Source organism: Cydia splendana, chromosome 15 (assembly GCF_910591565.1).
Source record: "Cydia splendana chromosome 15, ilCydSple1.2, whole genome shotgun sequence".
NCBI lineage: Eukaryota > Metazoa > Arthropoda > Insecta > Lepidoptera > Tortricidae > Cydia > Cydia splendana.
In genome coordinates this window covers 11,478,991-11,494,704 of record NC_085974.1, presented here as the reverse complement: position 1 = coordinate 11,494,704, position 15,714 = coordinate 11,478,991, and the positions used below count along the sequence as shown (strand labels likewise).

At 38.1% G+C, this 15,714-nt stretch overlaps 1 protein-coding gene across 1 annotated transcript in view; it reads left to right on the top strand.

Annotated features, from left to right (window-relative positions):
* Window positions 1-4,738, top strand: part of LOC134797642 (transcription factor hamlet-like) — a 72,132-nt gene extending 67,394 nt beyond the window's left edge. The window contains exon 2 of the mRNA XM_063769975.1: window positions 3,685-4,738. Within this exon, the coding sequence (XP_063626045.1) occupies window positions 3,705-4,478 (774 nt within the window). The 5' untranslated portion in view covers window positions 3,685-3,704 and the 3' untranslated portion in view covers window positions 4,479-4,738. The remainder of the gene's footprint in view (window positions 1-3,684) is intronic.
* Window positions 4,739-15,714: the final 10,976 nt, after the last annotated feature.

Below are 15,714 nucleotides of genomic sequence, written 5' to 3'. Positions count from 1 at the left end.
GTATAAATTGATTATAGTTTTCTTACAAGAAAAATAAAGTACTGGAACACAGTTCTTTATACCCTCTTCTGGTGGTCAGTATAAAATATACCCTTTGATACCCAGGCCACAATCGACAAGGACGATTGATGGACACCATACAGGGATTCCGTATTTTGTTAGTAAAATTTAAAAATTAACATAAGTATAATTAAGGCGAAGGTATAAAAAAGGCGAACTTATCCCTTAAAGGGATAAGTTCGCCTTTATATCCTGTGCCATAAATTTGTGTTTTGTACAATAAAGAGTTTATACATACATACATTCATTTAGGTTAACTTAAATTACAACCTATCATAAGGCTCCAGTACACAGTGGTCAAGGATGGTCCATGCCAAGCCATGCTTTGCAAAAAAAAAAAAAAAACAAAAAAAAAACAAAATTGCAGGCTCTGATTGATATAAATCTGTAATAAACTGATAAGTCTCTTCATTGCTCCACAATAATGACATTTTGGGCTATTAATATTTAATCAAGCGGCAAAAATTCAAGAAACTAAAGAAACAATGGCGACTGTGTGAACACCACAGGCCACGGTACGCCACGATTCCTTTGAAGTGTGCCAAAAAACCGACAACTCCCCGATTGCTCACCACGGCTGACAACTGACGGCAGTCGTCCGCCATTGCATGCCATAGCCCCCTGTACACAATGGCCAGGGCGTGGCATGGCCCATCCTTCACCACTGTGTACTGGGGCCTTTAGATGTTAAACTTAGACCAGGTAGACCAGTGTCTGTCCCATATATCGCCCAAGACCAAAAAATAAAAGACAGCGTAGGTAATGACTTAGACCAAAATATTAGCTTTCTCGTTTAAATCGACATATGAGTATCACACTACAATCACATTATAAATTGTAGCTAATTATAACGCGAGCTTAATGATCACAAATAAATGTAAAAATTCGGCTTCTGTAAGTTTAAAGCAACCAATTACTCAACTGTTCAATGCCCAAGTCACATTAAGCCAGCGGTCATTTATATAACCAGGTGCTAAGTGTACTATCATGGACAGGAAGCCAGTCATTAATATGAAAATGTCGAATTAAATCAGAGAAATGGATCTAAGAGTGATCAAACCGGCATCTGCCGTACAGGTAGAAATGAGAGTATTTTTTCCAATTAGATTCCATACACAGTTAGTTCCTGATCGTCATATATCACGACACATGTTACTGTTTCGTATCTTTCAATCTTGCCAATGAAGGAAATCTAAACTTTACTTATTATCTTGCCTACTTGAAAAAAAGGTGTGCACTTAGCACCTAATACTTACTTACCTATTTACTAAATGAAGATATTGCTGAAAGTATGGTATGTTATGTAATCGACTGACAGCCAATGCACATTGCACAATGATATTCATTAGACTTTATTAATATCCCTCGTCCAATTGTTGGTAGGTATAATAAAATACATTTAAAGCCTATGTTACGTCAGTGCAACAGGTTTGAAGTAAAATGCATGAAAATCACACAAAATATATGTTATTAATCATTTTCATGACAGCCGCGACTAAATAATCTGGGGGTCCAGAAATTTTGCCCGTTTACGGATTCGAGTAGCTCATTTGAGTACATGATCAGAAAATGCACCATTCACAAGTGCCCATCTCACGGACTAGGGTCGCGGTAACAAATCATAAACATGCAGCGCGGGGCTCACGAGTCCCTCCAAATAAGGGTCCGGACGTCGAAGCCGGCCCTTGTTCAAAGGATTTATGTCGGCTGCTTTTGGCGCAAATTAGCCGCCTGGCGAGTTGTAGGCGTGAGCGAACAAATTTGTATCAGCACTCGGAAGATCCTGTCCTTAAATCAGTCGTTTAAGACGTTACACGACAAGCCCTAACAATTTATACAGCTTAAGATGCTATCTCTGAATCACTCATTTAAGAAAACGAGAGTGACTTGTAGTGTCTCTATCAAAGGCAGGATATCGACTAACGGCTCGATTCGGAAAATGAATTAGATTTCTACTAGACTTCAACAAGTTACGATACGGAAAATTTAAAGATATTTGTAAGAAAGATATGTCAAATTTGACGTTTCCGCGATTCTGGAGGTCCTCTTGAACGATTTCGACAAGTTATGACTTAGATATCCAAGTCACATCTAGTCAATATCTAATGTAGATCTAGTTGATCTCTAAATCGTCTCAAGATCTTGTGATTATCTCGAAATCCGAATAGGCCTGTAAGTCAATACAGTATTTTACACAATACAACTATTGATAACATAATCCGGTACACATTTAACGGTTTTAGTGATTTATCGTAACAAACTTGGTATTATTGGTCCTATGGGTACTTAAACACCGACGTCAGTTTTAGGTAGGTAATGTTCTAATTTAGTCAAATTATAGGCCAGACTTGCGATTGCGGTATAAATCATTCTCCCTTTAATTTATGATTATGAGTTAATCAGTTCCTTACACGCTTTTCTACTTATTTATTGACTGTGATAAACTGACAGGAAGCTAAGGATTTAATCGTACCTTGCCTGTCGAATCGCATTTCAACACTGAATGAAACTTGAGCAAAGCTGTGAGTAAAGCGTAAAGCGCTGTTATTCGAGATCGTGACATCTTAACGTTGTCAAACGTCACGGTCATCCGTTTCCATTACACTTTCCCGTCCATCTATCATGCGTAATTAGGTTGTATTGAATACGTAATGCTTGTTTATCCATGTAAGGTGAAATTATCGGTAGAATAGATCATGACAGAGGGACACAATGCTCGTGACGGTACGTGGGAGACGCGTGCGCCGATCCATCACTGGAATGAAGTCGTCCGATTTATTGCACCATGATCGGTAGATATTACTTTTGATATAACATTACCGTTGATAAGACGTGGGCCGTAGAAATAAGAGGCCGAAACTAGCGTCTTAATTTATAGTTTACTGCTTCTGTGACAAATATCAGAAATTGCAATTCAATACTCTGCAGTCCATAAAATTAACCCAAACACCAAAATCACCGTAAATATAAATATGGCCTACAGTGGCATTACAGAAGGGTCCTTATGGCTCAAATGCAATAAGGACGTTTTCATCTGAAATTTCAACAGATTCTGATAGAAACGTCCTTATTGCAGAAGAAGTATAATTACCCTTCTCTAATGGAAAGCCACAAACTGCTTTTCAGAATGATTTTCTTCGATACCTTCGAATCTTCGATATTGAATATCCACCCTAAAACATAAAATAATGTTTATTGGAACTTGTCTCCCATTGTATATGTGCAGTGCAATGCTGATAGGTACAAGACTCATAAATTGTAGCCCTATAGTAAAACTACGCCCATAAATATTTATTTATCACAAAGTGAGAACTGGTGACGGTACGATACTCCAATATCTATTAACATTGCGGATATAATTAACTTAAAATCATCGCTGTTTCGGTAGCAAATGCTCTAGTTTTGATGTCGCAAGAGAGTGGGTGTGCATCGAAGGTGAGCGTAGGAGCCGACATCCATCAGGCCACCCCCGCCTGCAGTTGCGAACTCACCAATATTTTAGGATGCTAATGTGTCTCGAAAATTCAATACACTTTTGGCGTTGAAAATACACAGCCTTCACAAGTTCTTATCTTCGTCTACTTGTTACCTAATCGACTAAAGATGAATGTTACGTTGTTTCAGGTCGGTGGCGCACGAGCCCGATGAGCGCGTGCGCAGCGGCCGCCATGCGCGAAAAGCACGCGGCGCCGCGCCGCCTCGCCTCCCCGCCCACTTCGCCGCACGATCATGTCTCCAGCCCTCTCGGCTCGCCGCGCGCCGACGAGCCACTCGACCTCAGGGTCACCCATAAGCGCCCGCAGCGTCTCGAAGATGAGAACTGCAATCTCATCACGCCCTCGCCGCCGCCGCACCCTACGCACCCAGCTCACCCGGCCCATCCGGCCCTGCTCCAGTTCTGCCGACGGTTGCCTCTGGCGCTGCCGGCACCTTTCGGCCGCTACCCATTCTTGCCGGCTGCAGCGGCGACCCTGCTCGCCCCGGGCGCTCCTCGTGCACCGCCAGTACCCCCCAGCCCCGGTGCGCCAAGAGCACGGGATCGCTACACGTGCTCGTACTGCGGAAAAGCATTTCCGCGCAGCGCTAATCTAACTCGGCACCTAAGAACGCATACCGGGGAACAGCCGTACCGCTGCAAATACTGTGAACGCTCGTTCTCAATATCGTCCAACCTACAGCGGCATGTAAGAAATATCCATAATAAGGAACGACCATTTAGATGTCGTCACTGCGACCGCTGCTTTGGACAGCAAACGAATCTCGACAGGCATCTTAAAAAGCACGAAGCGGAAAATGGCGACGATAACCGTCGGAGATCACCTGACGAGACGTACTTTGAGGAGATCAGGTCATTTATGGGACGAGTGGCCCCGGCGCGTCGCGTCGCCGCCGCTGCCAACGCCGCCGACCACACCTGATAGTGGACCAACATCATCCACCTTTTACTATAATCTGGTCGAAACATCCAAATGACTCTTGTGTAGACTTTACTGAACTTTTGTTGGTGTGTGTGTTGTATCTCAATCAAGCTTCCAGTGTCTTCAAGCTAGACTTGAAGGGTTGTAAATTATAATATTACGACAAAGCAAATAGATGCTCTCAAACATGAAATGTTTTAAACAGCTCTCTAAGACATCCGACTAATTTTATTAAGACAGTAAGCTAAAGCATAAAGTTATTCTCATAAATTATCACATGATTGTTACCTATTTTATTGACGTAATTCCGAGCATCGCAGTAAGTGTTACTTGGTTTCTGGGAAGCAACTGGCCTCTATGTAGGCTTAGATTATACTCCGAAGTGATATCGCGTCGTGTAGGTAGTGTTGTAAATAGTGTGGAGCTCTCGTTGAAAGTAATTTAGTGTCCTTACCGAATCAATTTACCGGTAGAGTTATAGGTATTACAAACCTGCACTAGATGTACGTATAAATAATTGCTCTTGTCGTGAAAGACATTAAATAGGTATTTTGCCTAATTATTTTAAGGCTCCAGAGTGTTCGCTATATTTTAATAACAATTTATTGATACAAATATATGTATAGTTATTGTCTGAATGTATGTAAGAATCCTGTTAGTATTTTTTGTAAATTTTGCTTTAGTCGTTATAAGGTAATTAGTATTATTAGTCTGAGAGGAAACGCCGGTTACCAATAAAATTATAACTTGTTGTTTATTAAAGATATAAATATTTTTATAAAATGTTAGAAAAGTTATTAAAAATTATCTAATACCTGGGAATTATATATACTTACTACTGCGGTTGCGTAAATTATTTAATCCAGGGTTCACCGAACCCTTCGTTAAGTTTCACTATTACGCGAATTATAAGCATATTTTGAGATTGTAAATTAAGAATTTATCAAAAAGAGATTATACAGCATTCGAAGAAAATTATTTAGGTATTCTCTCCAAATTAAGATTAAGATTATAAATCTGTGATTTAATTGTTATCTTTTGAGCTAAAATTGGGACAAGATAATCATGTTTTCTCACACCCCATAAAACATTATGGACGCAGTTTCTCAAAGAACTAATCTAAACGTTCCTTTAAGTAGGTATAGATAGATCTCTATTATTGTTACGAGTATAAAGTTGGCTAGATATGCCTTTACTGCCTTGTCAATCTCACTGAACGACTAAATATTATGTTATTTATATGTATTTGACATTTGTTATTACTGAGATTTTTATAATGCTAGTTATTCTTTCCCTTTCAAAGAAGTTGGTATACTCTCAAACATGATCACTCAATAAAAACAGATATTGATATTTAGTACATGTTTAAATAATACGACAGAAAGCCTTTAAGGCCTTTATTTTGAAGAGTAGGTAATTGTACGACTTAATCCACCTTTCCGATTTCATCTTCGGACGTCCAATTAAGGAGATCGGATATATCCGTACGTCGTCGACGATGTAAATATAATTATCATTCGTCATTCTAAGTAAAAGTACTAAGTCTATTCACTAAAGTAAAAAATACAACTTACGTCCTTTTAAAATTTCGAGATATGGATTATTAAAGCATTGAGCTTTTAAGGCTCTGTCGTCATTTCTCATCATGTGGGACTATTTGTGACCTTCCATCAGAGAACGGTCCGTATGCTTCATGCAACAAGGACCTATCAAAATTTCTGTTGGAATTTCAGATAAAAAAGAGCTGTGCAATAAGCATAGGGACCCTTCTGCGTGGAAAGCCACATTTAAGGTCAATCCTGTCAGTTTTTAATTGAAAGAAACCTTGTGTTTGACAGAATCCCAAAATTATTTATCCGACTGAGGAGGTTACCTTTTTAACTTTGTACTTACAACGTATCACAATTTGTCGTGCCTTAATCCGATAGTATACTCGTACCAAATGTCTTACATTCTGAAATATTCTATTTAACTTATGACTAGGATGTGCTAAGAGATAGCGATATGTTGATGTCATTTTGTACTTTTGATACCTACCTATTAGTCGTTCAAAGGTCACCGATTACCTTGTCAAAATGAAATAAATAGTTATAAAAATAATTTGTTACTTTTATTACCCAAATACTCCCGCATCCACACATATGTACCTATATCGTAAAAAAATTAAACACAAGAGAACAACAGAAGTCACTTAAAAAGAGCTCAAAGTGTGTAGGTACCTAAAGTTTGAGGATACAAATACAAATACATACCATGCAATCAAGAAAGCCCTTGATTTTTTATCGCAAAAAGTAATTGATCGGTTCTTTTATATCCGTTACTCAAAAATCAGAGAAATGCGCATAATCCAAAAACCTACTAATTTTCAAATCAACGAGCGCCATCTTGGAATCGAAGGGCGCCTCCGGGCGCAGCGCTTGCGCAGCTCACGAGCGCGTTTACGATATGATTATGCTTTATTGCCATTAATTTGCGACAAACGGCACCGCCCGAGAACCCTCGAGACCGCCATGTTGGCAAACCATTGAATTTATTGATCTAATTGGATGAATAGACCACCTTTATTTAGGCTCTAAATGGCGCCAATTTAAATCTTTAAGCCAGTTTTACAGCTTGAAATGAACAATAAAGTTAACATAACAATAACTTTAATATGCGTCGAATCTAATCTACACTGAGATCTTGTTAGGTTACTGATAGTGGTAACTTTGCAATTAGAAAGGTAGAAACGAAATTCAAGGACACCATAATTGCCTTTTCGTCACTACGATTTATTGCGATGAAATAAGATCCGTGGTTGTTTTAATTTACGGTAGAGCTGAATATATCAAGGGGAGAAGGGATCTAGTTTAGAGCTAGGGAATGTATCATTGTAAACACAGGTTTCTAGAATTGAATCACTGGCGAAGCGGTGCCAATAACGAGGGACGCGACAAGGAATCGAATTTATTTACAATCTTAAATACGGCTATGTTTATTCTATCTACACCACAAACACTATTAGCAGTGAACATACAAGTCCGATAATCTTTTCAATACCTAAGACTAAGGAACAAGAATAGGGTTATATTTTTTGTCTGTATCGTACTCATATGTGAGTATGTCTGTGTTGTTTGTATACCCTGTAATACACACACAAATCCACACACTGGCTCTACACATGCAAATCCGTCATAACTATTAAAATGTAAGAGACCAAATACCTATATATTTGGTCTCTTACATTTTCTCATTCTCTTCCCCATCTCTTCCAAATATTAAGCAGCCTATGCTATGCCTATTCCGAGGACTGCAGCTTTCGAAATCTCAAAGTTGATAAAAATCGATACAGTACCTACTATCTTTAAAATGGCAACAAACCGGCAGAGTTACATTCGGGATTATAAAAAAAAACTAACAATGGTAATTATAGATCAAGACATTTATATTATTTATTCAAATTACATAATATGTGGGGGAGGTCGACTGCCCAATGGTCCCCTACCACCCCTATTATATACCTATGTGTTTTTATGTGTAACAAGACATGGGTATCAATATTTTTTAAATCTTTTCTTACTCTTGAAGAAACAGCAAAAATACGCGTATGCGGCATGCAAAGATTCCGCTACCTAGTTCCCTTGCAGCTGACCAAAAAACAAGTACGAAAAATCGACAATTTAACACCGTCACTCACACAAACAACAAATGTGACGATTCTGTAACATGTGTATCAAAACTATCTTCAAGATTTTAACGTAATTGTTTGAATGCATTTAAATACGTAAATCATAACGCACCTACAAAAATCCACTCGCCCTGCAAACTCCAATGCGTGATTCGCCTATAACTTAGACACTAGGCCAAGTGGTCCAGGGTGGGGCAAGTTTCACAACGATGGCACGGCGCGGCTTGTTAGGCGCGTGCGCCACCGTTGCGTTGCGTTACATTATTTATTGCTTATTGAAAAACTACCGATAGCAGTTTACCACTACAGTTGACAACTAAAAGAGCCTATAATCACTAACCACCCAAAGAACCAAAGTTCAATTCGGTTCTAATTTCTACTTTTTGCGGAACAATTTTAGTGACGCAAAATTTGTTGCAATTGTCACGGTCGGTAGAGCTGCGTAGATGTTCTTTTTGATTTCTTAAATTTTACGACGATCGGTACGTGTTTAATTGATAATACCTAATTGATTTATTTATGTTTACCGTTTAATCTCAATCTTCTATCTTCTCTTATAAAGATCAAATAAATGTAAATAAGTAGTTTAGAGTTTCTATAGTTACTACTATAGAAACTCTAAACTACTTATTTACATTCGAGAACAATTAAAATAAGTACAGCAGTACAGTAGTACTTATTTTAGTTGTTCTCGACTTCAAAATGTAATATTTTTGTCCTCGTGATTACCTATTCCACAACAATAGGCAAACCATAACTGCTTCTCGAATTACTTAGAAATATTTACGATTAAATATTTATCGAAGTGTTTTTAAGAAACTTTCCCCAATAATGTAAAATAACTGCAGACAAACAATGTCGTATAGTAACAGCACATTACATATATGATTAATATGGTAAATGATAATACAGTCTCTCGAAATGTACCTACTAATAATATGATTACAAAAACAGCTTGCCAATCATTTCAAAAAATGTTTTTTCGAAACCTATGATAGTAGTCTCATAGACATGGTGACATATCACTGCTCAATCGGTAACCGTAAACAGCATTGCCCAATCTATCCATAACATTGCTCACGGTAATCCAAATTAGATTACAAGCATAACTGCAGATGTCACTATGGAATCGGCTAGCGAGCCTGCGGTCAGTTACCAAACAGTTTTTTGGGCGCAGTTTGCGGTAACGTATAGATATACAGATACTTTTATAATGGAAAAGGCATACTTAAAATCTAATTTTATATATTGTGAAGCCGATCCTTCAGCTTCAAGCCGATAATTGGCAGAAAACGGCGCAGGATCGGGAAAAGTGGCGTGCTCTCGTTTCAGAGGCCAATATCCTCTTTGGATCGCTGAGCCATATTAGTTAGTTAGTTAGAAGCCGATCCTGATACAGAGTATAAACATATAAACAAATATTGTAGAGCTACTTGCATATACGTACTTATAACTATCACATACCGGTTTTCGAAATAATTTGATAGGTACTAGTTGCAACGAGGCCATTATTATATTCGAATTTTGAAAAATTAATCTTGATTGATATTGATGTGACGTTGACATTATGCGCTGCGAGTAATATGAAATGTACATCAGTTTTTTAACGTTCGATTATCGCTCTAGTCTGGTCACTTCTTGGAACACAACAGTATAACTATGACAGGATCTATAAACGTTATTTACACGTACCATAAGATAAAAAAATATTGACAACATGCAAATTCAAGTGCTTTGCATGCTTTGACATTCAAATTCAAGTTGCCAAGCGGACCCCAGGCTGCCATGAGCCGTGGCAAAATGCCGGGACAACGCGAGGAAGATGATGATGATGCGCTAAGTCATTCAAATGTAAAGCCAAATGTGTGTAAAACAGCTTTGTTAAAAAAATAAAAAAAGTTAGGAAAAATTTATAATTTTGCATTCATTTGGTCACTATACGCGTTTGAATCAGTTCTGAGAATTGTTATTTCCAGTAAGTAAATACATGTGTGTACGAGGACAGGTGACCGATCCATCACTTGTGCTCAGCGAAGTGGCTAATTAACCCAAAGCAAGGTCGGTGATGAAACACGCCTAGCACCCACTTGTTTGCCACAATAAAATAACTATTACGCAACTTGATATGGCTATTACAATACTTTACACAAATTACGTAAGCGAAGTAAGTCAATAATTACTGTGGTTCTTCTGCAAATACATTTTAATGAGAATTAATTCCATCCCAATGCAATGCAATGCAGTGGCAATCTCCCGCAAACTGATAACTTTTTTTATTTTACATACATAGTCATAGAAAGATAACAACAGATCTTGTCGATTATACAGGATGACTTCAAATTGGTAATACAAAATCAATGTTTTACACACATCTTCCCTAAACTAAGCCCCTCAATTAAGTCTCATGCTTTTAAAATAATCAAGAGTATTTTTATTTTAAGTTTAATTTATCCCATTTTTTTAGTCTTCACATGGTTATCGTAACATAATGATAGACAAAGAAGTTTAAGGAACTTCAAATGAACACTTTCCTCGTTGGTTATCAATCACCTGCCAAAGTATTTATGAAGTAAACGTGTTTTGATTAGTAATTATCACTTGTCAAAGAAAATAAGAGTGACCAGTATGTCAGTTAGGTATTTAATGTGGGGTAGCCACACTTCGGGACTTTAATTATTTGTTTCACTCTGTATATATTAAATGTTAATACAAGTAATTGTTACTAGGCAAGGTAATATAAATTTTACCTTGTGGTTAGATATTCACCAATAATATTTATTGCCTGACAATAACTAAAGGTATTAAAAATACGTTTTTTATAAACAAGTTTTATGATAACAGGACCATTTCGAATATGATGTCATGCACAAACTATCAAAAAACACATTCAAATATTGCTTTATTGTATGCGTCCAAAACATGCGACTGCCGACCTGTATTGTATACTCGTAACAGCATAAACGGCAGATCCGAGTATGAACATTTCGTGGCGACCGGCACCCGATGTGTTCAATTAACGAAATATGTGTTGGGGCACTCGCTCGAACCAGATTTCCTTCTTCGCGCGACTGCAAAGCAAAGGAACAGTAGGCCCATTCAGCACACTGTTACAACTACTATGAAAAGTTCTAAAAATTAATTTAAAAAGTTTCATGAGTTACTTTACCATGTCCTTCACAGTAGGTGTCAAACGTCTCAAGTTGTAATCAAAAGTTGCAGGTTAAGAGTTCGGAATACAGATATTTATTCTACTCTCAAATTGCACTGGTTGCCGAGTTTGCAATTATTTTACGACAGAGATGATAATCGAATTACAAAGAACGAGCTCTTGAATAAAATTGTACATATCAACAAATAACAACAGTAGGTATGTGTATTATGCTATCTGGTGTATACTTTCTCAGCCCTTCACGTACATACACGGGTTTTCCCAAGGGTCTACAGCAGGGCTCTCCAAACCCCGGCCCGCGGGCCAAATGCGGCCCGCGAAGCGTTCCAATCCGGCCCGCCGACAGCGGTCCAATCCGGCCCGCGGGAGCCAGGCTCCAGGTGTTCACAGCCCTAACAGCAGCAACCCCCCCCGGCCCGAAATGCTGTGTGCCGTGGCCCGCGCGAAAATTCGAGGTGCAATATGGCCCACAGGTAAAATAGTTTGGAGACCCCTGGCGGCTTAGCACGGTCGCGTTTTTATCCCTTGTCACCATGCCTGTCACGTTCTAACAAGTATATAAGTGCAAAAGGGACGCGCATAGTGATAGTCGATAAAAATGGAACCGTGCTGAGCCCGCGGGTCTACAGTATGGGGTTCTTAAAAAAGTGTACAAGATTTTAAAGGGGCAACGCATATGTCTTTGCATACGTCCATAGGCTACGGTGACTGCTTACTATCAGGCTGGCCGACCGTCCGTGAGTGGCTACATTTCAGCAAAATCATAACTTGACTTTTTCAGTACCGCTTTGAACATATACGTAGCTCTATAATATGCCTTCTGCGCCTTGATATATTACGACTCGGTCATGTCGCTCCGGTTAAGGACCCGCCACCCCATCTTCGGACCTATTAAGATGCCCTCCTTTGGGCAGGACCTCATGCCTCGGGAGATATTTTGATGAGGCCGCGATAAATTAATTATAGAGTCGCGTCGGAACACTAATAAAGTGGCAAACTTGCTTATCGATACAGCCTAGATTTACTAGCTAGTCTGGTAATGGTCCGGTATAGTTTGTAACTTATATTTACCATAAAGTTATCTTTTGGAAAACTGATTGAAATCGATTCGTACGGTAGTTAAGCAACTAATTACGGGCACATAAAAATTTGAATATCGTATTTATGGGTACTTGTAGATAAGGTTTGTTTACACCCACGAAGACTTGTTGTTTGTTAATAACGAGTTTGACGTATAATCGTATATATTAGATTAGATATTTATTGATTATTAATTGTTTACAAAGATAATCGAAATCCCAATAAAACTTATTTCAACCGACTACCTATTACCTATTTGACAATGTAGGTACTCATTATAATCATACAAATACTTATTACATCAATAACATGCAATTATAGCCTACTTATAGCCAGCTAAAACATTTACTTCAACCGCTGTGAACCTCTATAATTATTGAAATTTAACTCGGACAAATTCCATTATCACTTCACGAAGAGCGTCTCTTTGTAACATCTCAAAACTCCTATCACAACCAATTTATTACTTACGATATCAACCTTACCACCAGCAAATAAAGTTCGAATTTCAAAACAATAGCGAGACGAAGACGCGAGATTGAAAGAGTTAAAACCGCATGATGGTCGTTGTTATGCATCATTTTAATGCAGTTACCACAAATCGAGAAACTTAAGATAAGAAGTGGTCCAGTGCAATCGATAATATTGGGGCCGAGCAATAATTATACGGTAGCAGGGGAGATAAGCGCCGACACTATTGTGCATAATATCGGCCAGTATGACTAAATTATAGCGTAGCCAGTAAGCGCTTATGCTCTTCGTACCTGTCTGGGACCGGTATCAGGGATCCTCGCAGAGCTACCTTCGATAGGTGATTTTTCACATGGATTTGCATTTTAGTAATGTATAAATCCAATCAAGGGCTTGTACAAATTAACAAAACAAAAATAATTTATCACTACACCTTCTCCACCGCGTCTGTCTGTTTGTGTGTATGTATGTTCGCGATAAACTCAAAAACTACTGAACGGATTTTCATGCCGTTTCACCTATCGATAGAATGATTCTTGAGGAAGGTTTAAGTGTATAATTTGCTAACCCGTGCGAAGCCGGGGCGAGTCGCTAGTTATTTATATACTTACATAATATCCAAATATATATTTTTAGGTAGAAATAAATTTACATCAATTTTAAAATAATATCCTAATCGAATGTGGATTTTATCTGACATAACTTTAGACTATAAGTTAAAAGGGCAGGAACCCTCCACCAATACTCCAGTTGGCGACGCCGCAGGATCGTCACCCGCCGCGTTGCATATAAATTCAGCGCCGGAGCTGTTTTTTCCACTTTGATCCTTCCTATACGAACCAACAGTTTTTTTTCCAAAACCTCTTTAAAAAAGTTGTAAATAGTGAAACAGTAAAGCCCGTATGTGCATAGGATTCAACTCAAGGAAACTTCCCGTACTAGTTTTGTGTTGAAAGGCCCTTTTTAATAGACCCGTAGGCAAACTAGAGCATATCTGTAAATTGGTTATATAGGACGTGAGCTTATTCTTGTAGCACGTAATTACTTATTGCAATAGATTAAACACCGTAAGTTTAGGTGTGGCCAGTGAAAACCACAGGATATTCGTTATTTAGTAATTTTACGCTACCACGTACTGTATGTATCTATTCCTATTTCATAAACCTCAGGAACTGATTAGCACGTTTGTGAAATCTGGATCATTATGTCCAAATAATTGTGGGTTACGATTTCTGTCGGTGTACCTTCATACTCTAATGCTTGGAGTATTTCAAGACAGTAAATAATACAAGGCAATCAGTGAATCGATAAAGTTGCCTTCATTTTCGTTATCCTGTTACTATAAAAAAGTAAACATTAATAACTTTTTGTCGATCCCCTGCCCAGTCTCTCGTCAGCATGTTCAAAAATAATGATTTTAATTAAGAGATGATTTTGTTTTAAATATCGGCGCCAACAGCGGACGCAATCGAATCAATCTCTTCGCCCATGTAAATCATCGGCCGATATATTCCGGACGAGTTTTCGCAACGCACCGGCTCGCGGCCGATTATTGCCGCTTCGAATTAATTCGCATCGTTGTCATATGATTTAAATTCACGCTTAATTAATGAACGAAAAATGTGTCGGTTGTCTGGCACTTTTACAAGGTTTTATTACAGTTTGTTAGCTTCACAATTCTTGTGCAGTTGTTTCTTAATACTTTCATCGCCTTTTTATATGGACCCAATTTTTCTCATAAACTTACCTTTTAATGATCTCTTGTCGAAAACAAAGTAATACTTTAAAAAGCAAGAGATTTTTTAAGTACTTAAAAAAAGCTTATCACGAATAAATGAAATAATAAAATGAAGTTCGTATTCACTCACATGATTGATATTTTTCAGTGACCTCTATTATTATGATAAAATAAGGGTGACAGCGTGCAACTACAGTTGCATAAAGCATGTGAGAGGGTATGTAGTACGTCCGGTCTTAGCTATCGCGCAGCCTGCTAAAAAGGGGTGTAACTTTACGTGTCGATTTGTTAAAACGAAGTTTTAAAATACCGTAACTGCAATTTAATTTTGGATTAAAATTGAAAAATGAATTAATTCGCCAGTGAAAACAAGAACGGTTCCTTAAATAATGAGGTGCTCCGGCCAGGTCATTTATATTGATGCACCCAATCACCCATCGTTATAAGTTATATAGGACAATAAGCGACGACAGGCAAGTGTTGTTGTCTTTATTTTAATGATTTGTTAGTAAGGGACAACAGTACCTAAGTCGCAGCGTGGTGGCAGAATAAGGCGTGGGGCGTGGACTCTTAATTACGAGTTATATGATAACACGGCTGCGCCCGCTTCCTTGATTTTATCGCGATAGCAACACGATCGATCCCAGGCTATGGAAAGTTCAGAGCATTGAGACATTTTTATAATGTCATATAAACATAGCGGCCAGAAGGATCTATAATAAATCTTGACTTTATAACATACGGAGATCTTGAAACAAACTATCGTATATCGATAGGAGATGCCATAGACAATGCAACAATCGTGTATAGACATGAAACTGCGTTATTTTAAATTTGGAATTCTTAGCTTCATTATTATTTTTAATAGAGTGTGATTTCATTCGTTCATCAAATCATCATTTGTTTCATTCGCCTGACGCCTCCCCTGAATCAAAACTGATAAAGGCAAACATGATTGTATAAACCAAATACTTTAAACGTGGACAGATTAAATTATGAATAATATGTAAAATATTGCAAAATCTTTTAGCACAAAGGCGCAAGGAAAAAGAAGTAAATAGGTATGATCGTATTAGACTTAATTGACATTGCATTATGTTAGCATGAGGAA